Source organism: Seriola aureovittata, chromosome 15, assembly GCF_021018895.1.
Source record: "Seriola aureovittata isolate HTS-2021-v1 ecotype China chromosome 15, ASM2101889v1, whole genome shotgun sequence".
Lineage (NCBI taxonomy): Eukaryota > Metazoa > Chordata > Actinopteri > Carangiformes > Carangidae > Seriola > Seriola aureovittata.
In genome coordinates, this window is record NC_079378.1 from 14,758,903 (window position 1) to 14,786,114 (window position 27,212).

General features: G+C 39.6%; 3 protein-coding genes across 5 annotated transcripts; all 3 read left to right on the forward strand.

Annotated features, from left to right (window-relative positions):
* Positions 1 to 13: 13 nt before the first annotated feature.
* LOC130182401 (dixin-like) lies at positions 14 to 10,796 on the forward strand. 3 transcript variants are annotated; one of them, XM_056397307.1, is made up of 21 exons: positions 14 to 238; positions 1,013 to 1,142; positions 1,535 to 1,660; positions 1,757 to 1,988; positions 2,231 to 2,332; positions 4,259 to 4,356; positions 4,469 to 4,572; positions 4,988 to 5,071; positions 5,357 to 5,410; positions 5,573 to 5,623; positions 5,709 to 5,813; positions 5,956 to 6,009; positions 6,145 to 6,216; positions 6,525 to 6,596; positions 6,746 to 6,811; positions 7,176 to 7,322; positions 7,674 to 7,737; positions 7,829 to 7,925; positions 8,156 to 8,264; positions 9,077 to 9,156; positions 9,239 to 10,796. In XM_056397307.1, exons 1-21 carry the CDS (start codon positions 176 to 178, stop codon positions 9,246 to 9,248), a joined length of 1,920 nt encoding a protein of 639 aa, XP_056253282.1. In that variant the 5' UTR covers positions 14 to 175; the 3' UTR covers positions 9,249 to 10,796. The 3 variants fall into 3 exon arrangements, with proteins under 3 accessions (XP_056253282.1, XP_056253281.1, XP_056253283.1); XM_056397306.1 differs by having other exon boundaries at positions 17 to 238; positions 7,173 to 7,322; XM_056397308.1 differs by having other exon boundaries at positions 17 to 238; positions 4,265 to 4,356; positions 7,173 to 7,322.
* Positions 10,797 to 11,713: 917 nt separating this feature from the next.
* dlat (dihydrolipoamide S-acetyltransferase (E2 component of pyruvate dehydrogenase complex)) lies at positions 11,714 to 19,687 on the forward strand. The gene is made up of 14 exons (XM_056397322.1): positions 11,714 to 12,137; positions 13,369 to 13,470; positions 13,558 to 13,682; positions 14,443 to 14,605; positions 15,324 to 15,450; positions 15,689 to 15,870; positions 15,973 to 16,114; positions 16,243 to 16,310; positions 16,833 to 16,937; positions 17,262 to 17,369; positions 17,483 to 17,601; positions 18,060 to 18,222; positions 18,378 to 18,514; positions 18,606 to 19,687. Exons 1-14 carry the CDS (start codon positions 11,883 to 11,885, stop codon positions 18,733 to 18,735), a joined length of 1,926 nt encoding a protein of 641 aa, XP_056253297.1. The 5' UTR covers positions 11,714 to 11,882; the 3' UTR covers positions 18,736 to 19,687.
* Positions 19,688 to 19,843: 156 nt separating this feature from the next.
* Positions 19,844 to 26,395, forward strand: zgc:165604 (uncharacterized protein LOC792578 homolog). Its single transcript, XM_056397323.1, has 7 exons — positions 19,844 to 22,474; positions 23,440 to 23,594; positions 23,787 to 23,853; positions 24,018 to 24,149; positions 25,097 to 25,252; positions 25,874 to 25,996; positions 26,090 to 26,395. The coding sequence occupies exons 1-7, from the start codon at positions 22,411 to 22,413 to the stop codon at positions 26,290 to 26,292; spliced, it is 900 nt and encodes a 299-aa protein (XP_056253298.1). The 5' UTR covers positions 19,844 to 22,410; the 3' UTR covers positions 26,293 to 26,395.
* Positions 26,396 to 27,212: the final 817 nt, after the last annotated feature.

The window sequence follows — 27,212 nt, forward strand, 5'->3', positions numbered from 1 at the left end:
GCTAGAGTAACGGTAGCTGTCGCTTCCGATCCCTCAATTGTCTCAGTTTGTTGACGTTTGCTGGAGTACAGCGGTAGTAACGAGGGGGGTTATCTGCCCGTTGTTTCAGGCTAGTCGTGTGAGAGCCAATGAAGCTAGTCAGCTAGCTAGCTTAAATGGGTTTTCGAATTAAAAGATGATCGCCTCACTCTCTAGAGGAAGTTTGCTGGATGAGGTTCTTCACGGGAGCTTTAACGAGGTAACGTTTACCTAGCGTTACTGATGTTAATGTTTATTAAGTTAGGTTAGCTAACCATTACCAAGCGGAAGACTGTCAAATTTGCTAACAGTTAGACAAGCAAACTGCAATGGGTTAATTTTAGGTGAAAAAGACAATAGGTCCTGCAGTTTGTCTCTACAAGTTAATGTTGACGTTATCATTGACAAATTCCGCTTGCACCTTAATATGCAGTTTGGACCAAAGATGAATTATGGCTGTGTGGTTTGGTTACGCGAGCAACAACGTATAGTGTAATGGTTGTCTGCAAATAATATTGCCATATAGATTTAGTATGACTATAAGCTATAAACACACCAACCATCATCTTGAGGTTAGCGTTTGGTGAAATTTTATGTTTTGTGTAAAATGGGGTCCGTTCTTTGTCACGTATCCTGGACGACGGGCTGTCACGTGACTAGACAGGACCAGTAAAGTTGGGGTGGGTGAACCAGGGTGAACGGTGTGAAACTTACTAACCCATGTAACTCTGGACTGAACACGAAATTATATGACTGACCTTCTCAACAAAAGTAAAATTTAATTGGCAGTGGGACAATAGGGTGACCCTGCCCCCTTCTCCCCTGTGCCAGCATAATAAACAAAGGAACTCATTTGTTATGCCATGGTCTCAGCCTTATTTGGCCCTCACAAGAGTTGTTCTGTGTGTTTGTGTATGTGCTGGTCTATGGTTTGTTGGATTTGTGTGTGTGTGTGTGTGTGTGTGTGTGTGTGTGTGTGATTGATGGATTGCAGCAGCAGCTGGCAGCGTATGTTTCCTGGGTGAACTCTCAGCTGAGGAGGAAACCGGGCCTGAAGCCTATCACAGACCTCAGGCATGACCTGCAGGATGGGGTGGTTCTCACACAACTCATTGAAATAGTTGGTAAATTCACACTTGGGCATTTTCACACACAAATGCTCCACTTATTATAGTAATAGCAGATGAAGAATAATGAAAAATTTGTGCCAGGAAGTTGAATTAGTTTATTTACATTGTTACCTGTTTTTTATTTGATACCAATTTGTACTTGAACAACTGATCATTAGATGTTTATCTACTTACACTATTATTATGATTACTTAATAATGATTACATTTTCAGCGAGGACTACCAGATATATTTTCCTTCAAAATCAATTCTCCAATGAAAAGTGAAAATTTACCACATGAACTTCAGAATGTTTAAATGTAATATGGTCTAAGTTGTACTTGAACTGTACAGTGGTATTGCTCATGCCTTTTTCTCTCTGTCTCAAATTTCCATCATATTGGTAGCTGGGGAAGTCCTGGAGGGAGTATATATGACTCCTCAAAACAAAGAGGAAAGCAGGAAGAATGTGGAGCAAGTCTTGCAGTTCATTTCCTCCAGACACATACGCATGCCACACATATCCTCAAGAGGTAGATCACTGAAAGTTCAGTATTTTCTCACTTTCTTTCCTTTTATTTTGAGAGCAGGTGTTCTAACCTTTTCATATTTTCATTTTTTGTCTGAAGACATTGTCGATGGTAATCTGAGATCTGTAATGAGGATTATTCTGGCGCTGGCTGCCCACTTCAAACCCTCAGCCAATCACAGGGCTGCTACTGGAAGTGGGAGGAGCTTGTCAAGACCCTATGCCACCCACAACCCTCTCTCCACCATTGCCTTAGCACAAGGTGCTGCTGCTGCACTGGCGTCAGCACGATTTGATGCATCACAGCCTACTCGTGTCACACGTATCCACAGGTAGGCCACAACAATCACACATATGGACACAAACTCTTGCCTCACAAACCTTTGTTAGTATCCCCCTGCAATGCCCAAATGTTCTCAGCCACAGCAATAATCTGTTAGATACATGTGCAATCTTTGCTGGCCTCTGGTGGACAAACAGAGATCACCAAATTACCATCCTCTCAATTACTGAAATATGGTTTGTCTCAAAACTGTAGAAATAAATCACCTCTGCTTTGTGTGCTATCTTTCAGTGGCTGGGGGTTGGATGTGGAACAGAGTGTGTGTGTTCGTGCACTGGTTGAGCAGTATGAAAGAGGAGCTCCAGATGAGCAGGACAATCCTCAGCCTAGCTGGTAATCTGCTTTTACATGAGCTCAAGTTTCTCATAATAATTAAAAAGTCATGCCATTGAATTTAGTAGTTAAACCAGCATGCAGTTAAACAGCATGCATACATACATGATCTGTTTTCGTGTTCCTCTATGTGTCTTCGAAATATAATTTTAAAAGTCAGATTTTTTTCAGGTGAACACCATATCTTCAGAAGAAAAGTAGATAACAGGCCTAGTGGTGCTCTTAAATGCAACATGTAACATTTGAACCTGTTTGCTTAAGGACAAGGATAGTGCTCATTTCTCAATTCACAAAAAAAAAAACACAGCTGTAAAATCTGCCATATCATTTACAGGTTGGAACGACTTTCACATTTCATACACTCATATGGGCTGGATCATGCTGTGACCATGTCACTTTAAATAATGCTATGATGATAGTATAAAACTATAAAAATAAAACATAAAAGCTGTAAAAGCTTGTGGTCATTGCTGGCCTAAATTCATCAAAGAGGTTACTGCTGTTTAGCGGCCCAAGGGCAAGTGGTATAGTTATGTAATTAAACTTGTTATTTGTCCATTTTCCTACAGAAAACAGACTTTTGCTCAGTGTATTTTACATCAGGCTGTACAACTTGTTGTTTGTGAGAAAACAAACTCCATTTTGTTGCTATTTATACTGTACAGTTGATGAATTTCAGATTTTTGCGTGCAGTTAATTTTATTAGTTATCTTTCATCTTTAACACCTACTTCTCCACACTTTGGAAACAGTAGACTTCATTCTGTGGTTTATTTGTCTGTGTGTGTGTGTGTCTATGTGTCTCACTGCCTGACTGAGCATATGACCTCGGTTTTAGTACTCCAAGCTTCACTCTGTCTATGTGTGTAAGCAGATGATGCAGATGATTAAAAAAAGAAATAATCAGTCTTTATTTTCTCTAATCACATGTCCTGTTTGAAGTCATCTTCTGTGCTGTTCTTTTTCATCACTGTGTGTGTGTGTGTGTGTGTGTATGTTTTTTTTAACTGACTGCAAATGTGTGTGTGTGTGTGTGTGTGTGTCTGTTTATAATGATGAAGAGAGAAGTGCATGCATTGATTATTGGTAGAATGATGATATGGTCTCGTTTGGAGAGAAAGACATTCAACAGAGCTATGGCGACCTGATACTGCCATCACATGTGTAGCTAAATTAAGTGAGGGATGCGAAACAGAGTTTGCTGAGACAGTTGCCATGGTAACATTTTGTTAGCTAGAGGGCGAGGGGCGGGGAGTATCAGGGTGAGGAACATCACAAACTGTCATGAGTTTGTCGAGATGCTGATGCCAGAGACCCACATGCAGGGTGAAACTTGGACTCCTTGGAAGTATTATGCACTGTAGCCCACTATGGGGGGGACGCAGATTAAATGGTAAGACCCGACGCTGTGAGGCAGTTTAAGTGTGTGTGGAGTCCTGTGCAAGTATGCGTGAGTTTATGTTTCTTTTACCATTAACAATTCTACAATGCTACAACGCAATGTGGAAATAGAGGGTAAATTAAGTGTCTCATTCTCATGTGTTGCTTTTTTCATCTGTGGCATTCCCTTTCCTTTCTGACGGTCCCTCTGTCCAAATATTTGTCAGAATCTCACCAAACAATACAATAATTAGTTGAAAGAGTTGTCAAAGAGACACTGTATGCTTCAATTTCCATTCATATGTTGTTTATGAAAGTCATTTTATTGTGGTCACAGACAGGTCTTAGACAGGTTTACCTAGTTTATTACTTACACATTTCCAAAAGCATCCTGTATTACCACCAATACATTGCAACAAATCAAGAAATCACCCAGCCATGTCAAAGTAGTATGTAGTAGCATACACTATGTCTTTTTGCTGATGCATGCACACACCCACATGCTTTGTGGAATAAATTGATTAATCAGTGTTTTGTCCTCCTCGAGCCTCAGCTCTGTCAGTCCACTGTCATCTCCAAGGGCTCCAGCCAGCAGCAGCCACTCAGACAGACAGCAGGAAGACTGCCAACAACAGCAGAGCAGTGGTAAGTTCTGTCCCGCCACAAACCGGCATGTCATTTCATCAGCACAACTCAAAACTTCTCGCGGGACATGTGTAACACAGCGTTCTGTGTGTGTACATCTCTGTGTGTGCAGCTGAGTCATCTCATGCTGTAGTGGAGACGGCGTGGGAGGATCCTCTCAGTGAAACTTTGGAAAAGGAGGTGCAGGAGACACGTAAAATGGTGTCTGCCTTACAGGTACATTCATATTTTAATTTGATTTTGGTAACCCTCATTGCATAGATATAAAGTGTTGTCCTATTTTTTCTTTTCAACCACATTAATCTTTCTAACCTTTAATTTGAAGCTAAAGTACTGAGTGTGTTGTCTGTATTTTCTCATATAGTTAGTTAGGCAGTTAGTTATAGTAAGCTTGATGGGGCCAGAACACACTTGGCAATGTTTTTGGGTGTGAAAACAGTCTAAGATCATGTCTGTTTTGCTCCTCTGTTGACTGCTCCTGGTTGGTTGCAGCATCTGTACAGAAGGGGGGATTATACATCATGCACACAACCACGCCTACCAGCAACTGCTTTAATTGGTCAGAGCTTTTTCTGAAAACAGCGACTTCATTCCAAAGTACATACTGGTGTCACATGTTTGTGTTTTTAAGGCCCTGCTGCTGCATGGCTCACTGCCTGAGGATGAGCAGGATGTGTCTTTGACTTTGGACCAGTGCAACGCTGAACAGCAGCTGGTACTGTTAATCTCATCCTTTGATTTTATTTTTTTTTTATCCTTTGATTTCATTTTCTGTCCTCTGTCTGCTCTTTCTCTCTCTCTCTCTTTCCTGTGTCACTGTCTTCTTTGCTCTGTTACATGAGCTCTTTGTGTTTAGTGCAGATCACATTTCTTTTTCTTAACTGTGTGTGAGTGTGTGTATGTGTGTGTGTTTGTCAGAGGGTGACACGGGTATCAGTTTCCCTTCTTTCTCAGTCCATTGTGGTTCTAACACACATCCCTTTTTTTGCGCTCTTTCCAGGTAGTCATTCGCAGTCGTTTGGATCAGAGTATGGAGGAGGCTCAGGAGCTCAAGGTAAATGAGTGTATCATTTGTTTTCTTTTCAGACTTTCAATATGTTTTTTTTCTTCTTTTGTTAGGAATAAAAGACTCTGCTGTCTTATTACTGATAAACTTCTGGAATGCATACTGTGATTAATGTTTAATTCAGAGTGTGCTGTTTACTGTTTGCCATAGAGGGAACTATTGCGCTGTAAGCAGGAGTTGAGAAACCTCCAGGGAGCCAAGGTAAGACAGAGATCACAATTCTAATTGTACGGTAGAAAAGCTGCTGGCTTATCAATTGACGTTCTATTGGTTTGTAAATATGCAGGACGCCCAACAGCAGAGGCTATGCACTCAGGAGGCTTCAATACTGCAGATGAAGCAAGAGCTTCTCAGAGCCAGCATGACGAAGGATGAACTCAACAACCAAAATGTACAGAATATAGTAACGCTTTAACTAAACTACAGTCTCACAATCGTCTATTTTTTAGTAAAATGAATATCAAATCTTTAAAATACTGTGTTATAAATTATGTGTACTGCAAATTCTCCTCTTCTATGAAAATGTATTGCAGGCAGAGGTACAGTGGAAGCTGGAGGAATGTAACAGACTGTGGGGCGAATGCAAGGTGAGGAACTCCAACCCGTCTCTTTTAGTAGGTTGCTGTAACTTAGTGTAATTGTCTAGCTTTATGTCACACAGCATCTGTTTATTGCCTTTATACTAAATAATGAACCCTACCTTTTCACTTTGGTTGGTGCAGAAAGAGACAGGACAGAAGGACAGACTACTGCAGCAACTGAAACACAAGCTGGAGGAAAGCCAAACACAGCAAGTACGTTAGCAACTTTTAGGATTTTAGTTACAGTGAGCTCAAATTGCTCCGTCTACCTCAATGCAAGGTGGGAAAATCTCAGACCAAAAGTTAATCAGTAACTCAAAATGAAAATCGCAAATGAACATTAAAACTTACTTTGATGCAGGAGAACGTAAGTTTAAATTTACTTATTTCCTCTTTCGCTCATTCAATAAACTACACACATTTATAATCTAAGGCAAAGACTAGGTGTATTTTAAGTTTTTGTATCAAGCAGGTTTATATCAGTGTGTGTTTTGATGTCTGACTCTGTGTCTCTTTGACAGAGTGAATTGCAAAGAGAGTTGGAGCATAAAAACAGCCTGCTGCAGGAGCTAATGAGTAGTGATTCGCAACAGGTAGTACTGCTTCTTTTCTTTTTAAATCTTAATAAAGACTTGAGTTTTAGGTTTCATATTCCATCTGCACCACACAGTCATGAATTACATTACATTAAGATATACGATACACAGCACCTAACGCTTTTTTTTGTTGTTGCTTTTTTAAGATTCCCACCAGCACAGAAAACAATGGGTATTCTTACTCTGGAAATCCAGCTCCCTCTATGTCAGGCGTAAGTGTTGTTTCTATGATTAGGGTTGTTCAGTCAATAGGCCTATTTATATTTTTCCACATGCTCAGGTGCTAACAAAGCATCACACAGCTATACCCTTGCATTTATCATCTTTCAGCATTTAGGTTGTAAACTTTAATTTGACCAATGGAGACACTACAACTTCCATTCTTACTGTTATGAGCTGTAAATTACCTGGAGGACAATTTTTTTTTCGAAAATATATTATCTTATAAGTCAAACATGGCACAGAGCATGCTTAACATACACAAAACATATTAGTGTAAGACTTTAAACAAGAACAAATCGATAAGATTAGATTTTTGTGTTTGACTGGGTTCTTGTGTTTGTGCTCTGTTAGCAGGCAGAGGAGGTTCAGCTGCTCAGAGATGCACTTAGGAGTCTGAGAAACAACTTCAGAGACCACGATCCACAGCACCATACACTGGACACCCTGGAGCAGGGAATAGTATCACTCATCGACAGACTGCATTCTCTGCATACACACAGGGTACGAATTCTTAGCTGGAAGCATAAACACACACAAGTCTTACGAACCACTTTTGTCTTTCAGAAACTGTTGGCGCTGGAGCCAAAGCCCAGTGGTGTCATATGAACTGATGGTTGAGGCTGTTGTATGAAATCAGTCTTTGGGCCATGACAAAGACTGAATTGATAGCTACTGACTTGTTAAATAATTAGCTGATAGCAACTTTGAAATTAGATTTGATTTAATTGATTAATGAGAAATGAAAGAGTATACTACGAAACTGATTTTGTACTATAAAATCTTCTTAGATATGGTTAGATATGGACATTTAAAAATCATGAGGGGCTCTCAACATTTGTCCAAATACTACAGGGAAGGGGGAAATCTCCAAGACGCAAAGGTCAACACACAGACAATGACTCCTGGCCTTGTACAAGTAAGTTGTTCCAACATCTACCCCCCAACTCCTCATGCATGCATACACAGAATATTTATGTTTTTACAAACTTTGTTTCTGTTCATTACAGAGGTTTGTCAGTCCCACAGTGGTTCTTCTGCCTCTACTAAAATCCTTTATTTCACTGGAAAATCCCCAACACCTTCCATGATCAATATACCGAAGAGGTGTGTGTGTGTGTGTGTGTGTGTGTGTGTGTGTGTGTGTGTGTGTTTGAAATATTTTCTTTCTGAAATATTTAAAAATTTAGCATTTTCTTCTTTTTTTGCTTACTTCACCTAAACACTGATGATGCTAACACATACATTTAGGCTAGTAAGGTAATGGTAGAAAATAAAATGGTAAAAAATTATGAAATGTTACAAAATGAGTGAGTCTCTTTGTAATTATTGTTCAGGCTCGGTGAGGTAACTCTCAAGGACGTTAAGGCAGCTGTGGATCGAGAGGGAAACTACAGGTACCACTTCAAGGCCCTGGACCCCGAGTTTGGCACTGTGAAAGAAGAGGTAAAAGAGGGCAGGGAAAAGGCAATAAATAAATCATAGGACAGTAAGAATGCACACTAGTCTGAATGAAAATTCTATGGTTTTTTGGGACAAAAGTTATTGTACTTAATAAAATAAGTAATCCCAAGCTTTAGACACTAACCTGTCAGGATATCTGCAGGTCTTGAAAAGTCAATAAAAGCATCAAGTTTAGTTTCTTCAAAAAACGATCTCTGAAGGTATTAAAAAGTCTTAAATTTAATTCAAGGTCTTGATTATTTTTCTTGCCTGCTGTAGACAGTAAACTTTTTATATTGTATTAGTTATAACCTTTTTGTCTATGTTGTTGTGGGCTGTTGGGCAATCTTATAGCTGTATTAATTACAATTGAGACTGATGTGACAGTGCATTGCGCACACAGGAGGCTTTTTAATAATTTTTTGTGCTGTAATTTTTTTCCACTTCTCTGAGTTCAGTTGACATTAATTGATTAATTAGATTACAAGGAATTGTTGTTATATATAGTTGAGAAGTACTGACAAAATAGAGATATAAATGTGAATAAATTGATGTACTTGATAAATAATTTAAGATTTATTGTCCCTACTGTTTCCCCACTCGTCCTCATGATTGCATTGAATGAGGTTTTTATTTTTTCATTAGTAATTAATTTGGAGAACCCTGCAGAAACTCTTTTGTGGTTCACTTAAAGATGGGGGACAAAATCTACAGCCATTGCTGTGTGCAAAAGTACATTCCAACATACATATGTTATGTAAATATCGTTCTAAGAGCAGAGTAGTCATACATGAAAACCTTCTGTCTGTGTGCAGGTGTTCCTGGATGGAGCAATCGTTCCAGGCTGGGAAGGAAAAATAGTGGCCTGGGTAGAAGAGGACCGTGGTGATGAAAGGTAACAACATGGTCATCCTGCATCACTCTCTTTATTTCCCTTACTCTCATTGGTAAATAACTCATTATCGTTTCTCTCTTAGGCCGTTGTAGGTTCAAGCTGAGGGGGTGAAACACTTACTGTTTTTGCCCTGGGTGACTCTGATCCCAGAGGCACATCAAGACAACTGTTCAGAAAAGAGGCACAACTGGACCATTTTTGAGATTCGACTTATTAGAAAAGTATTGTAAGACTTGTCAGCAAGAGATTTAGTTTCATCAGCTGGTATTTAACTATGCTGAGCCCAACTCACTGGAGAAAGTGTAAATCTGTAAATGATATCTAGAACATTGTAAAACTCTGTGCCTTACAAAGGAAAGCTATTTCATCATGTGCTTATTATTACCATGCTGTAACTGTAGTATCAAAACTGGACTCATAAGTAGAAACATTCTTAAGAATTAACTATTTCTAAAACCACAGTAGTGTTGTTGTTTTGAGTATCACTTTTTATTCCTTGTGTAGCAGTGTTGTCATAAACACCATCAGATTACATGTTAGAAATATTTATTGTACATTGTTCTTTACCCCAGTTTCAATTCTGTTTTCATTGTGAATGTGAAGTGAATATACAGTATTATTTACCTTAGCAGGAAATGGGGAAAAAAGTTGCCACTTTTGTAATACAGATATTATAAAGAAAGAAAAAGAAGGACAAAATGTGTAAACACAAGGTTTGTCTAAATTCTGACCTGCTGAAAAATACACTGACCACATAGCAGCTAGTATTGCTCGTGTTATGTTTTGTATTAACATTAAATAACAGTAAAAAGTCTGGTCATGGTCATGTGAAAATATCTAAAAAAAAAAGTTCCATTGCAAAAGGAGAAATAATGCCTGAATGTATTTCATACTAATCAATTTCACTAAATAGGACCCAAATCCAGATGTGGGTTTAAGTATCAGTCTGTAGCACACCAGCATATATGTAAACAGAACAGGCTCATACTGAACTGCTGTCAGTGAAAATAATTTATGCTGGAACATTGATGTTCATGTAGAAATGCAGATGAACAGCACTGTTATTTTGTTTTCTTTATGAAATTGTTTTGTACATTTGTGTAAAATATTTTCACCATATCCTTAAATATTTGACTTTTATGACTTTGATTTGTTTCAAGAGATTCTTGTGAGATGAGAATCCCTCTGCTCCTGTTACAAAGATGCTATGGATGTGAATTTGGCATCAGAAGTTTAAAGGAGACTTTAGTCCATGAACAATGGACCATCCCACTATTTATGGTGTGTGTGTGTGTGTGTGTGTGTGTGTGTGTGTGTCTGTGAGTGTGTGCGTGTGTCTGTGAGTGTGCGTGCATGTTCTTGTGTGTGCTTCTATCTTCCCATCTGTGATCAGTGTATTTGCCTTCACTAACAAGTCAACTGAAATATGCATCAGTCTACTTTTTAACTAAAACCCATTTGAATGCCAAGACTGCCTGTACTATAAAAAGTACAATTTGCTGATGAGATGGTTATTTAGCATTTGTTTGTTTGTTTACTGATATTTTTACAAAAATATGTATGCTGTCTGTTAACGAAGCCCTTTGTTGAATGTTAGAAAGACATATTTTGAAATAAAACCTTAGTTTTGTTTTCAAAAATGTCATTGTTCCTGTTTTTATAGTGGTTGGAAAATTGGGGAAAATCAGCTTGTTAGGTTGGTGGTTCTACATTTTCATCTGCACTTTGGAATATTTCATCATAGATGAAAACTCCTGACCCTCTGCTGCATGTTAGTAATGTGGGCTATTCCTTGTTTTGGGATGGATGGGGTGTTGGCCTCTTAAACCTCACTGACCTGCCCGAGGGTCAGTCATTACAAACTCATGCTGCTCAGCCAAACAAACTCAGCTTAAAGCTACAAAACTTTATTTGAAATTCCAGCTTACTTCAGAGTTTCCAAAGATACCAAATCTGCAACTACTAAAATAGTTGAATAATTGTTTATTGTTTTTGTAAGCAAAAGTGCAGAATTTGCTGTTTCAAGGCTCACAAATGGGAGGAGTTATATTTTTTCTTGGTCCTACATTAGTTTAAATGTAAAATTTGGGGGGTTTATGCTGCTGCACTACTTGAAATTGGAGACACTCCTCCTCTGAGAGACTTATACATTTCATAACATTTGTGACTGTTTTAATTAGTGTGGCCATGTGCATATAATGGCTGTTTTTGCAGTGAAAGAACTGTCTTGTGGTGATCATATGTATATGTAATTTATTCTCAAGCAAAAACAACCTTGATGTCATAAGATTTAGCCCACAAGCAATCATCACTGTTGTACTGCCATCGTGTGGTCGCTCATATAATTCCAGTAAAATATAACTTTACAGCTCTTGAATAGACTTTCTACCCTGACAGATCAGACTTTGGTTACATGTCTGTTATCGTTTCATTTGATTAGATTTGTTTTGTTTTTTGTCTTCGTTTTATTCAGAGTGGTGGTGTTTATTTAGTGATTACATTTTGAATGACCACTGTTTACGACACATCGGTGTAAGGGGCGGCAGGACAGAGAGGAGTGCCGTAAAGCGCTGTGTTTTGGACTGGAGGAGGTCATTAGAAAGTGAGGAGGAACACCGGGACGGTTCTCGGGGCACAGAGACACTCGGTGCCAGCTTATCTCTGATGCCGGTGTAAGATAAAAAACATTATTCAACAGCTCTGTATAGTGTTTCAATCGCTGCAAAATGCTTCGTCTGATACTGCGGCTCAGGCCGTCCTCCGGGCTCCCCTGTCCCCGTGTCCTCCCAGCCGGGCCTGCTGCTCTCAGCTCCCGCTCCGTGCCCGGGACCGGCTGTCTCAGGAAGCTTCACCGTGGAGTGGGGAACCGGGCCGCGTGCTTGGGCTCCGGCTTCAGCCACAGAGCGACTCTGCTGCGGTGTACCCAGCTGGCAGGCGGCTGTCAGACCAAGCGTTTCTACAGCCTCCCGCCGCACCAGAAGGTACAGTTACTTGACCAGGTTCCGGTTGTTGCTATAGCACCAACGTTCACGGTTACAGCTAGCATGACCTCCCTGGCTAGCATGATATAGCGCTGTGATGTACCGAGCAACGTGTGTCTCTGCTTAAAAGGTTTAATCCAGGCTGAAATAAAGGCCGTGGCAGAGGTTTTAAACGGTAAAGTGAATTCCTACCAACACTGTCAGTTAGCTGGAAGAAATAGCACAGGAACATTAATTTGATGTCATGCGGCGTGTTTCCGTTGTAATTTTTGCTACATTTACAGTTCAATCAGATTGAATTAAACGTGAAATAAAGGCGATCACTTATGGGCTAGAAAGCGTCCCCACATCCCATTAAACACATTATGGGTGGTGTCATGGGAGTCTCAGGACTGTAAATCAGGCCCAATAAGAATCCACACTCATATTTCATATTTTTCTGCCGCAGTTGTTATCTCCATGAGTGACATGGGAGACTTTGTTTATACTACTCTAAATCTAAGCAGGTTTAGACTGTGTCCTTGTGGTGGTGTAAGAGGTACTCAGATTTTTAATTGAATAAAAGTAGCAGTACCCCGGTGAAAGCATACTATGTGACTAAGTGAAAGACATGTTTCCAAAATTTTACTTTTAAATTAGCAGTACTACAAATAAAAATGTTGAATGTGCAGATTTGCCCATTTTTGAAAAGTGTGTATCTTATTAGTGGATTGATAATGTGACATACTAAAGATTTTACTGTCACAGTTGTCATCTCCTCTCCTCCTGTATACACAGCGGTTGAGTTTCTTTTCAGGTCTGTGTGCTAAGATTTTCCTCTACTCTCTGGTCTAATGGAGATCTGTTTGAGATCCCTTCTCTTAGCCTATGTCTGTTTCTCCACTGTTAGCACTTGTGTAATTTTCTATCAGATGTTACATGACACTGAAAGGTACCCTAAAACAGCACAAATGTGGTGTAATGCAGCTGTATGTAGGTCATTTTATTGAGCAAGGGAATGAGGTGATGGTTATGTAGCAACTGCAGTGGCATCATCTGAAATTTGGCAGTGTTTGCAATGCCCTGTCTTGAAGCCCCAGTGAAGATGATGTGAAGTGACAATGGTGATCTTTTGGCATTCTTGAACTGAATGGCCTTTTCTTTGAAATTTGGTTAGCTACCAGGTTAAATATGACACTTTCTCCTGACTCTTTCATTCTTGAGCTATTGGAATTTGTCTTTTGTTGAACAGGTGGAGCTTCCTGCACTGTCACCCACCATGCAGACGGGCACAATTGCTCGTTGGGAGAAGAAGGAGGGAGAAAAAATCGGCGAGGGTGACCTTATAGCTGAGGTTGGGAGCAGTGTATGTCTGTGTTTCCATGTTATTTAAGGAAACCATCACTAGACACTTTAAAAAAAAATGTTTCTGTCTTTGTAGGTGGAGACTGACAAGGCCACAGTAGGTTTTGAGATGCTGGAGGAATGCTATCTGGCAAAGATCCTGGTTCCTGAGGGGACCAGAGATGTCGGCGTTGGGTCAGTGATCTGCATCACGGTTGACAAGTAAGTGTCTGTTGGTTGGCAATGTAAAAAACATAGATGTCTGATTAGAGTCTCAGATGCTGGAAATTTACACTTTGTTGTTTTTATAGTGATGAAAATTGAAATTAAGCTAGACAGTAGATCACACCTGAGCTGATCGATTAAAACCATTTCATTAATTAGTTGATTGACAAAAAATATTTAGCAGCTATTTTAATAATCAATTAAATTTGTATTTGTTTGACAAGCAAAAGTGCTAAATGTTCTGGTTCCAGTTTTTATATGTGAGGATTTGATTTATTGTCTTCATCATCTATGATAATATAATAAATACCTTTGGGTTTTGGACTGTTCTTCCATTAAAACAAATAATTTGCATAAATCAGTTTGGGCTCTGAGAGATTATAACACACATCTTCCGCTATGTTTCAACATTATTTAAACAGAACAATAAATCAGATAATCAAGAAAATATCCCGCAAATTAATTGTTAATGAAAATAATCATTAGTTGCAGCCTTAGATCACAGACTCAAGTTATTTTCATTAATTTCCGTGAACATTGCTTCTGTTATTATTGCACTATATGCAATTTCCACATACTCAATCTCAAATTAAGTGTTGCTGTTGTTTGGAGTATTGGCAGCTTTTGACACTTCTTCTCTCACTTTTTCACCACCTGTTTTTGTTTCAAGTAGTTTTCAACATGTCCGTTAGACTGGATATGGTTATGCTTTGTGTAAATTTGTGTCTAATATCTCTGTGTATGTTTTCCCCTGCAGCCCTGACCTCATCTCAGCCTTTAAGGACGTAACACTGGACTCACTTAAAGCAGCTGGTGCTGCCCCTTCAACAGCCGCCTCTGCTCCTCCTCCTCCACCTCCTCCTGCTGCTGCTGCTGCTCCTCCTGCAGCCCCTGGCAGCTCTTATCCCACACACATGAAGGTAGGTGTGTTCTTACATAAACAAAGTAGAGTCAGGTGTGGGGTAGTCGGAGAGCAGCCGAGTCGAGTGATATATGTAGCCGCAGGCGTAGTTTTATCAGGGCTGTTCAGTCTGACAGACTGTCTGTTAGGTCCGTATGTGATGGTATCATTGTGTGTCTGCTGCATGTTAGCGCAAAGCAGCAGAATAGAGTGATTTTGGGACATTTTCAGTTTTCTCTCTGTATAATAATAATTTTTTAGTATCATCCAGGTTGTAAGTCTAACTTTTAAATATTAGTATGAAGCTATTAGGTCTGTCGAGTAATTCAGAAAGTAGGCTGGACTTGCACAACTATATCTCCTGTCAGTATAAGTAAGTCAAATCAAATCAAGTAATCAAATAAAATCAAATAAAACAGCTGCTCCCTATTTTTAACTCTGTGCTTTCTCTTACTGAAGTTATGATGTCAGGGTTTGTCTTCGTATTGCCTCAAAGCATGATCTTCAACCAGACTTTGTTAGATGCTGCTCCAGCAAAAGTTCCTGAACCAGTAATATAGCAGCAACATGACTTACGCCCTTTTGAGTTGCTCTCGAAACCTCAATTGACCTGGAGCCTTAACAGAGTTTTTCACTAGTTTCCTGTAGCAAGTGATCAGACGGGAAGCTACACAGATTGCATCCCTCTGCCTTGATTGCTTAAGTACGTAATTGTGTATTTGATGTGTGTGTTACAGATCACACTTCCCGCCCTCTCTCCCACCATGACGATGGGAACAGTGCAGCGCTGGGAGAAGAAGGTCGGAGAGAAGTTGAGTGAAGGAGATCTGCTGGCTGAAATCGAGACTGACAAGGCGACCATCGGTAAACCCAAACACCTCAGCCCTGAAATTTTTGTTCTGTGTACTGCAGAATATTACAATTTTATTTAAGATCTGGTTAATTCTTGTTTTTATTTTATCATACCATTTGTGATTTTGGTAATCACACATGGTATGATAAAACTAATCTGTAAAAAGACTGTACAACCGTTATCTATCCTGATGCTTTAGCATTACAATAAAAGCTCAACATGACCCTTTCATGTGTTGTTGGTGTGTAGGCTTTGAGGTGCAGGAGGAGGGATATTTGGCTAAAATTATGGTGGCGGAAGGAACTCGGGACGTCCCCCTGGGAACACCACTCTGCATCATTGTAGAGAAAGAAAGTGACATATCTGCCTTCAAGGATTATGTGGAAACTGGAGTGGCAGAGGTTTCCACACCTCCTCCGGCTCCAGCACCGGTGAGGCACATGTAGAACTTACACTTTCAAATACAATATTCTGTTTTAATATCACTCTTATAATTGCTAACTGATTTGTGAGCATTTTATGTTATTTTGTAGGTTGCAGCTCCAGCTCATGCAGCACCCATTCCTACTCCTGCAGCTGCTGCACCAGCAGCACCCAGGAAGGGGCGTGTGTTCGCCAGCCCACTTGCCAGGAAACTCGCTTCTGAGAAAGGAATTGAACTGGCGCAGGTCAGCGGTAAGTGATGCAGGTGGTCAAAATGTATTTTGGTAGAACATTTCTTATTTCAAGTGAAATACTGAATACAAAAAAAAAAAAAGCAATGATAAAATATATTTTTATACATGGAGCTGTTTTCTGTTCAGGCTCTGGTCCTGATGGACGTGTCACCAGGAAAGATATTGAGAGCTTTGTTCCACCAAAGCCTGCACCTGTAAGTGAAGCTTCCACTTTTTTCTGTATACATGACTCCAGATTAGTAATGCACATATATGTAAGAACTTTGTTTCCATACTTGATGATTTCCATTAATATGCTATAGTGGTGAAGCAATTAATATGGTTTAATTAATTAATCATTGTGTATTATATAAAGCAAAAATGCTAAGTATTCTCTGTTTCTAGCTACTAAAATGCAAGTGTTTTTTCTTCTATTTGGACAAATGTATCGATTTGAAGACCTCAAGCTCTGGGAAATTGTGATTTTTCTGCTACTACTACTACTACTTCCAAAAATATTGAAAAGTTATACCAGTATCTGGTTATAATGTTGTCGTTGATCAGTGTCTATCCATGGCCTGAGAGTTAATTCTGTATTTTGTAGTTCCAATTATTTTCCATGGTTGTAAATGAAAAATTTTTTTTTACTGGTTTTAATGTTGCGGCTGATCGCTGTAAGTGTCTCAAGGTTTTCTTGTGATGCGTTTTGATGCAAATGAAATCATTTCCATTGGCAGACTGTAGCTGCTGCTCCCACTCCAACTGCAGCTCCAGCTGCTCCTGCACCTGCTGCAGCTCCTGCTGGGACCTTCACAGACATCCCTATCAGCAACATCCGAAAGGTTAGAGCAAACACACACCTGACTGTTGGTGGTCCATGGTGTCCAGTTATAGCTTCCTGTTCTGCTCAAACTTCATTTACAGCAGTCAGGCATAATTCATGTAACGCTCCCTCTGCGGTTTGGTGCTGGTGTATTAAAAGCTGTAAGGCAAACGTCCCGAGGAGTTTTCACAGTGTAGCTCTGTTATCTCTGACCTGTGCTTCCACATTTTGCCCCAAAGACAGGCACTCCATTTATCAACACAGACTTGACTAACACACCTCATTCCTCCCTACAATAAATTATGGATCAAAGCTGAAGTGCATATATTTGTCTCTCCTGCAGGTCATTGCTCAGAGGTTGATGCAGTCCAAGCAAACCATCCCCCACTATTATCTGTCTGTAGATGTCAACATGGACCAAGTGATTGAGCTTCGGAAAGAGCTCAATGCTGTGAGTCTTTGTTTGTGAATATACATGTAACAGAATGAAAGACAGAAAACTTCTTTCCCTTAACTAAGATAATTATTTCCTGTCTCTTAAACAACCTCATCTCCTCTGTGCAGGAAGTGAAAGCCCAGAATATCAAACTTAGTGTGAATGACTTCATCATCAAAGCCAGCGCTCTGGCCTGCCTCAAGGTCCCCGAGTGCAACTCCTCCTGGTTGGACACGGTCATCCGCCAGTGAGTAAACACATAAACAGACATATCCAAACACACATGCTGTTTGGTTCCAGTATACAGTGAACAGCCAATTTGTTCTCTTGTAGATCCACCGTGTGTAGTCCTCTTATCTGGTCATCCTTTCTCTGTTATTTGCTTCTTCGCATTTTGTCTTACATCAAACCTCTTTGCATCTTAAATCTAGATTTTAAATTCTGTCACTAAAGATAACATCTTGAGTCATTTAAAGAAAAAAAGACTAACAAAGGAAGAGCTACAAAAGTATTAAGTAGTATTATTATGTTAGAATAAAACTGGGACCTTTATGTTAGATACGGGTCCCTAAAAGTGTAGCTGTATGATTATACCAGTAGAGGCCACTCAAAGAACATTTTTTAACTCTTCTCTGTTTAGAAGCAAAGTCACATTGAACAAATTTCTGCTCTGTCATCCATATTGACTGATTTTCATTTTTCCAGGAATCATGTGGTGGACGTGAGTGTAGCAGTGAGCACAGCCAACGGTTTGATCACACCCATAGTGTTTAACGCCCACACCAAAGGACTGGCTTCCATCAGCTCTGATGTGTCTGCTCTCGCTGCCAAAGCGAGAGACGGCAAACTGCAGCCACATGAGTTCCAGGTACAATATATGATACCTGATTCTGTGGGTTTATGCAGTTTTTCAGTTTCAGGGGTTTTAAATGTGTGATGGTTAGTTCTATGTGGATTTCATCTACTATTAGTGAACCAGCAAATTTAAATATTCCTTTTCGATGTGTGTTTTTTTTCCACCAGGGAGGTACATTCACAATCTCTAATTTGGGAATGTTTGGCATCAAGAACTTCTCAGCGATTATCAACCCTCCTCAGGCCTGTATCCTCGCAGTTGGAGGCTCAGAGAAACGGCTGATGCCCGCTGATAATGAGAAAGGGTCAGTGTTGTGATTACAATACTTATACCAAGTAGGACATTCTGCACTTCAAAGCTCAAATCTTAACACAATGTGTGTTTGGGTTTCACAGGTTCGATGTAGCCAGCATGATGTCGGTGACACTGAGCTGCGACCACCGGGTGGTGGATGGGGCAGTCGGCGCGCAGTGGCTCGCAGAGTTCCGCAAGTTCCTGGAGAAACCCGTCACCATGCTGTTGTGATCGGTCTGTACTGCCATTAAAACAGCAGCAACAGGCCGACGCCTCTCGCTGAAGTTATCCGCTTGGTCTAAACCAGTGTGGATCCTCCTGTGATTGGCTGGCCTACCACCAGGTCACTCCCAGTTACCCTGCAGGGGAAGAGGCAGAACTCACTCCGCTTACCTGTCTGTCTCGCTGTCTCTCCTGTCTGTCTTTCTCTCCTCTTGCTGTCTCACTCATATTCTATTTATTGACGCCCCATCTCATGAGAGATCAGAATTAGGTATAATTTATCCTAGAATAGAGGATGGCCATATGTCACTAAAACATTGATAATGTTTTATAAAGGGAAGTGTTACAAGTCCAACCAGCGAGCACATTTCCCTGAAACTTATGTGTGTGTGTGTTTCTACACACTTATCTGTGATTTTGTGTGAATGTGATAAAGACGATGGGAAGTGCAGTTAACTGTGGGTTCCAGTCTTTTGAGTAAACGATTGTGGTTTTTGTCTGCAAGTTAAAAGAGGATGGAGTTACATGTAAGTCGGTTTGAAACGCACAGAGTCCAGATCTACACACACAAACCTGTCCCCATTCAGTGGTCACACTCACACACAATTGAAATATTTAGTATGTTTTTTGTGAGTTGATGCTACAGTGTGTATATTGCTCACTGTGAACACAGTGCTGTGTGTATATATATATATATATATATGGTGATGAGTTCATTGGTTGAACTAACTAAGCTCTGATGAAGCCTCACCATATAATTAGTATCTGTACAGACCTGAATGATAACTAACGCTCTTAAAGGTAATACTGAATGGTTTTGCCAATTCCCTCTCTTCAGTGGGGATGTTTTATCTTTAGAATAAATCCTTTTCCTTCGAAATATTCTGTATTTCACAGCTGAAACGCACAAAGCTGGTGCTGGATATTTGTAATTTGAATAAATTGGGAGATGTTAACCTTGTGCCACAGGCTCTTTGGTTTGGGTTTTTATAATGAGACTTCTTGTAAGAGCCCAAATTAAAGCACTTAGGAATAGAAACAGTACTTACAGTGCATCACTAAATATGTGAAACATTTTTGAAATTTGTAAAAGTATTTGACTCAGAACCAGGGGTCCAAGAAACTACTGACCAGCTTCATTGTTTGTTCGTGCTGCATACCAAAAAGCTGCAGCCAACCTCCCTGTACATCAGGTTTCTTCAATATCTTGTTCAGCTATCACTACTGATTTATTTAGGCACACACACACACACACACACACACACACACACAAAAAAGATAACCACATGACATTTTCTTGTTTTGGATTTGAGGTGCTAAATTAGTACATTGCTGTCTTAATATTTTTTAGTCTTTTTTCATATCAGCAATATATAAAATCACCATAGTAACCTGTATTTAAATAAAATAAAGAACAGAAAAACATGACGTGGGTCTAAACAAACTGCAGGTGGAGAAGTAAACCAGGGTGTGTCAGTAATGGGAGGATACTGACCTCATTGAGGTGACATAATAAAAGGTCAAATTTGAAAACTTGAAAAGGCCACATGTTGCTTTGCTTCTTTTGGTTCAATCTGACTTGAATCTGAAGCTATTTTATGTTTTTTTGTGTGTGTGTGTGTGTGTGTACACGTGTGCATGTGTTTTTAAAGCTACTTTAATTCCCAGCCCAACTTTCCTCTAATTAGGAACTTGGTGGTGAACCACTGTTGATCACTGCTGCAAACTCCTGTAAGACACATAATCTTTTCTAGGTCAGTTTCAGTTTTCTCATCTCATCAAGAAATCAAAATCATCTAAATGCTCATACTACATGTATAAAACTATTTACTCATGTTGCCACATGTGGCATCATTAAATCTGACAAACGTTTTGATGGGCTCGGATTGTGGCTCTCATGGCATAACTGTTAGACATTTGGTTGTGACTGTTGGAGTGCACTCAACTCCGACATACTTGGATGATCACTGAAGAACTTGGCAGACAGACTGACTTATGTGATTCATGAATAACTAACAAATTTTATGCAAACTCATTTGAAAAGCAGCAATGACAGATTTTTGTTTATCCCATAGGTCATAACTGGATGATGTCCTTATCACCAGATGACCAAAAAGTAATCTTTTTTTAACACTTCCTCACACTAGTAGTTACAACCTTGTATATACACTACACATGATAATGTCCTCAGTGTGTGTATTATAGACAAATTACAAGTAGTAGTCCTTTTGAATAGCGTGACAAGCTTCATCAGTCCTGTATGGTTCCAACATTCACATTAATTCAGAGAAAGGTGGTTTCTAAAGTATACAGCAGCTGATTTGACCTCATCAGACCTGTATAATCTTGTAGCAACGCTTTGAATAGAAATGTCCACAAAATGTTAACAAGATAACATATTTTCAGCATGACGAAAGATACCATGAAAACATCAAATACATGAAATGAAAAGCAGGGCTGCTATTCTCAGTTTTTCATCTTGATTCATCTGGCCCTTAAATTGGTGAAAAAATGCCTGTCACAATTTCTGAAAGTGAACATTTGCTGGCTGTATCCAACCAGTTGATGTAAAACGGATGAAAGCATCAACCCTCATGTTTGAGAAGGGGAATTAGTTCGATATTAGTTAGATATGTTATGTGTTGGTCCACTTATGGATTAATCCATTTATCAAGTGAGACAATGGTTGCTTTAGAAAAAAGCTACTCAAGAAAAACACCTAGAAAAGAAAAGTTCACTTCATAAGCAATGAAGTGTTCTGTTACTCAGTTTAGTATACTTAAAAGTTCTGCTACTGCAGCCTCACTTGGTCTGGTATGACCAGTGGGCTAGTTTATGGTGGCTAATGTTAGCTAACTTCTGATGTTGTTATGTCAGTAAACCATCACTAAGCCACTTTGCCGTCTCTTCTTAGTGCTGCTGCTGTGCTACATTTGAACATGCCACAGAAAAACATTTCAATGATTAATCCACAAAAGCTTATCTTAGGAGACTCTTGGAAAACGGAGGGAAATTCAGTGAGTTATTATCGTGTAGCAGATGCTTGTGGCCGCTGTTCAACTAGAGTTATGGTCTCATGTTACATACCTATATTTATGAATACTTAATATCACTGTAAGTAAAATGTAAGCTTCTGTTAAAGAGCCATACCTGTATATTTAGTTTTATTTTATCTTAGCAGCATCAGAGTGTTTCAGCTGACTGGATTGGCAGTCTGTCACACAGACAGGAACTTGGTGCAGTGGTTGTCTGGAGGGAAAACCATGTAGAATGGATGTCTGCATCCATGGCAACAAAAGCTGTACATCACATACTGTATGCTGCCCTGCTGCATTATGGGGATGTCTGCTTAATAGGTGATGTTTTTACAGAGCAGCTGCAGTTCTTTATGTTACGCTGATTAATTAGACCACAAGCTGACCCCTGTAGCTACCACTGTGAACATTAGCAGGTGATAGGACTTAATACAAATCCTCCCGCTATCACTTACCTGCCATCTTCAGTTTCACAAAGATTTGACTCTCCAAACAGATAATGGGACAGATATGATGAAGTGAGACTGAAAATAGAGGAGGGTTGGGTTGGTTCATCATTCAATAGATTAATCATGCATGCCTAGGTTTTTTGGCCACCACCAGCTTGTTCTCAGGGGAGAGAGGGCTGCCCCTCTGTTTCCTCTCAGCTATGGGCTCTTCTGGAAGATGGATGCTCTGGACCCTGTGTGCGTGTTTCACCGCTCTGGAGAATGGTGAGTAAGCCTGTTTACTGTGTGAGCTTTGATCCAAATTGAGCAAGGCAGGATGAAAGATGTTTTGTAATTTTGTACACAGTGTTAAAAGTGTTTTGAAGGATCTGAAAAGCTGCTGCTTTTCTATACTACTTCACATGGATTCTGGTATTTTTATTTGTTTATTTTATTGTTTTCCTGTGACAGACCTTTACAACAACAGTGCTAGCTCTAAGCCTTCAGTATTGGGACAGATATGTTTGACTGTGAGGTTGCAGATTTCTTTCAAAAAATAGGCTACTTAAAGTGTCTGTTGTAAAAATGAATAATTTACTACATCAAATTCTCTTCTCACTAAAAATGGAAAATTGCTTTAATCATAAGTAAGAGTGAAGAGCTTCATCAAACTTAGGAGCTAAAGATTAAATTTTCATTTAGTGCACTTATTTCTTAATTGCTTGACTTTAACAAAACAAAAAAAAGCTCCTGCAAAGCATCTCATTTTTCATTGTATAGTTATATCCAATTAAACATGTTTCTCATATTGAGTGTGTAAATTTGAAAGATTGTTGATAGACCAACATTTTAGAAATCAGTGATCTACATGGAAACAATGCTGTGAACTGATGGGATGCTTTCATGAATGCAGCCCAGTGAAGTGAGCTGTTGTTCCACTCAGTCTGTGATCGGTTTGGCTCAACCTCAGAGCTGTCAAGTGTAATTAACAACTAATATGCACGCTGAATTCCCACACACACACACACACACACACACACACACACACAATAGGAGGGGGGAAGGGTTCATTATTTCAGTAATGAAGGAGGAGAGGGAGGACCAGTGCAGTCTGCACGTCAGCAGAGAAACTAGGGAATTAAAAATTTTGAATAACAATAAAACATTATGGAAATTTCAGAGGTAACTCCTGAACTGAAAGGCTTCTCACATTACGTGACAGATATGACTTATCTCTGTTCTCTACACAGTTGCACTCAGGGTCACCATGAGGGAAGCCAATCTGGAGGTGGTTCGGGGGGATTTTGTGGTTCTGCCTTGCTCCTTCTTCACCTCCAGCCCCCTCTCCAGACTCAACGTTATCTGGACTATGGCTCCCTTTTCCAGTCCAGAAACCCCAATACAGGTCTGCATCCCAACACAATCTGCAGGTGTTGGTAAAAAGAAACATCAACTACCCAAAGTAAAACTTTGAGGACTGTGATGCAAACATCCACCTTAAATCCACAGTCAAAAATACCCTGTATGAAACACAACAAGCCTTTTTTTTTTAAGGCCTGAAACTACTTACTGTATTAATAGCTGCTCTCACTTGCAGGTGATTGTGTATGACCACGGACAGGTGATTGAAGACCCCTCCCTCACTGGCAGGGTGGGTTTTACAGGTATTATAACCACTGAAAACCCTTTTTAACTGAATTATGTTGTGTCCACATAATGTTCTATAGTTTAAAACAACCTGAACTTTCTTGTCTTTCATTTTAATTCTGGGTATTTAAAAAAAAAAAAAATTCTTAATGACTATAATAATAATTATTTCATGCTGCAGGTATTCCCTGGAGTGCGGATATTGTCCTGAATGACACACAAGTATCAGATGCTGGTATTTACCGCTGCATGGTCAATAATCCACCAGAGGCAGCAGATCCTGGCATAGGAGAACTGGTGCTCAGTGTTCTGGGTGAGTGTGTAACATTGCCATTTAACATACTGTGAATTAGGGATGCATGTATGTATTACTTCAGTTCCCAGCCTGATCTGCCGTTACTGTCGCTCATTTTCTGTTCTACAAATGTATCTGAAGAGCTTGGAATAATCAAGTATTCTTTAGCAACACGGCTCTAATCATGGTAATGTGTTTGTCTGTCTGTTGGCCCACCACTTAGGTTCAGACTGAAAAACAAAAAAAACTATTAGATGGATTGCCATGAAATTTTGAAGACATTCATGGAGCTGCTAGCCTGGCTTAGTCTTAGTGTTAACAATTTGTTAGTATTGTTCTATTTTACATTACATGAACTGATACACTCCCAGAGAAAACACCGGCTAAAATTTTAGAATATTAATGGCCATAAGTAATATTGCTTTTTAAATGATAATGGTGATAGCTGGCTAATATATTGGAGCTTTGATCAAATAATTATGCACCGATCCAGTCAAGTACTCACCCAGAGGCTTTTAAGAAAGCACAGATAAAGAATACATATGTTCCAAAGGGCAAATAATATCTTGAGACCAGACCTGAGCAGTAGTAGATAAAACTTTCCTTACAACTTATTACTAACATTACATCATATGAATGAAAAAAAAAATCTCATGGTCCATCTTGCCAGTCAACTTTCAGACGTCACAGACTTACTCCGAAACCTCTAGCAGCTTTTTCTTTTGGGAGCTAGTACACAAGTATTATTTTAATACAAAGAGACAAAGCAGGAGCTCGATTGAAATATCACTTCAGGTCAGATGTGCAGGTTAGTCTCACTGTGGAACATCCAACAAGAAATATCCCTGAAAGAATCTCAGAACCAAACTGTCTCACAAATAGACACTGAATGGCCTGCATCAATCTGTAAAGAGTTCCACTGCATTACATCCCTTTAGAAATGTATCTACTGATTATTTTCGTAGCGCCCCCTTCGCTGCCTGTGTGCCAGTGGGATGGAGATGTTGATATGGGAGGAAGTGTCACGCTGTCCTGCTCAGTGACAGAGGGCATCCCCACTCCAGAGATCCACTGGGATAAACTGAATCCAGAGGAAATCTCACTTCCCATCAACATGGAGGGTCAGTGCCCTACATAGTACACACTACACACACACACACACACACACACACACACACACACACACACACACACACACACACCTCTTCGGTATATTGATCATGGAAGGTGTTGGGGATTTTCCAGTGAAATAAAGGATTTTAGTAGAGGCAGAAGAACCACTGTGGGACTGACAAACCTCTGTAATGAACAGAAACATAGTTTGTAAAAACATAAATATTCTGTGTATGCATGCATGAGGAGTTGGGGGGTAGATGTTGGAACAACTTACTTGTACAAGGCCAGGAGTCATTGTCTGTGTGTTGACCCTCGCGTCTTGGAGATTTCCCCTTTCCTGTAGTATTTGTAAGTAAACAAGTATTTTAAGGTGCAACTCCAGCAAATATAGTATTTAACTTTCATAAACTTAGGAGACTCAAAGGAAAGATGTTTTAAAAAATCATTATTTAATTATAATTATTTAATCTATAGTCCGGGTTCAGCAGTAAGGGAAAAAAATGCAGGATCCTACACTTCCCATAATGCTTTTGCATACTTCTCTTCTTTTCCTTCAAGCTCTTTCTTTTCTCATTAGTTCAGTGTCATTAATGTGACTGTCCTCTCTCTCTCTCTCTCTCTCTCAGGGGATCTGTCTGGCTCTGTCCAAATTGTCAATGTGTCCTCTCAGACATCCGGCCTGTATCGCTGCTCTGCCACTAACCTCCTGGGAACAGAGAACTGCTACGTCAATCTGTCCATTTACAGCAGTAAGTGTCTCTGTGCTTACCCATCATGCCTCTCGTCCTACTCTCACCTAAATGATTGCAGCCACCTGAATAATTTTCTATTTATTTGTGCAGCCCCAGACAGTTCCTCAGGCATCCTGCAGGGCGTGCTGCTGACCTTGTCTATGAGCCTGGTGTTGCTGGCGTTGCTGGTGCTCGTGCTGTGGCTGCATCGCACAGGGCAGGAAAGCAGGTGGGGGGAGGGGAAAGAAGAGGAAGAGGAGTGTTACAACGAGATCCGTTACACTCCGTCTCTGATGAAGCGCTCGTTTGTTTGATTTCTCAACATGTAGATAATGGATTTTTACAGCCTGGCCAATGTTCCCTGTATACGTCACTGTTCAGCACCACAAATTCTGAATAAATACCCTAGTTCTGATAGGTGTGGCGTTTTATTTACAAGAAGGATTTACAGTTGTAGTTGTAGTTGCATATGACAAACTTTGAATATTTTTCCCAATTCCCTCAAAGTTAGGAGACCGTTAAACCTACCTTTTAAAAATAGGGCATTCAGTATCCCCTGGCTTTTTATCATCAATGCGGAAATGCACTGAAAGATAAGCCTGCATCTTTACTTATAGCATCCTGCCTTTAAATCAAACCCTAATACTTTATCCTCAACTTTAAATTCCTCAAGGCTTAAAACTGAAAATACTTCAGCATGTGTCCAATTGATCTTTTTCTCTTTTGGCCAAAAATCAAAGTAAACTGTCTTAACTCATCACATGACCAAACAAACCCGAGACAGTGTGGTTCATTGTGGTTGCATTGAAATAAATCTGGATATGAATGTTCACACCAAGGGCGTAGGTCTGGTCTCAACATTGATAGGGATGTATCAACCCCGCAACAAACAGATTGGCTTTTTAATGCTGCCAGCCAAACGGTTTATTAACATATAAGATCTAAATTTACATTCAGGAATGCCCATAAGGTGTAATAATGTAATGTAATATATGTACATGTGTCAAATTTCCATATATGAAATATATGTACATATGAAATAAAAGCATATATGTATTTAAAGTATAGCCTGTATATGTAAAAATTACATATGAAACCTGTTAGAAATCTGAACAATATCATATACTGACATATATGGCTAGCTAATAGAAAAATGTATTTTAGTATATCTGTTTATATTATAAACATATGTTACATAAATAAACATCCATCCCAACTATTAAGAAAATCATAT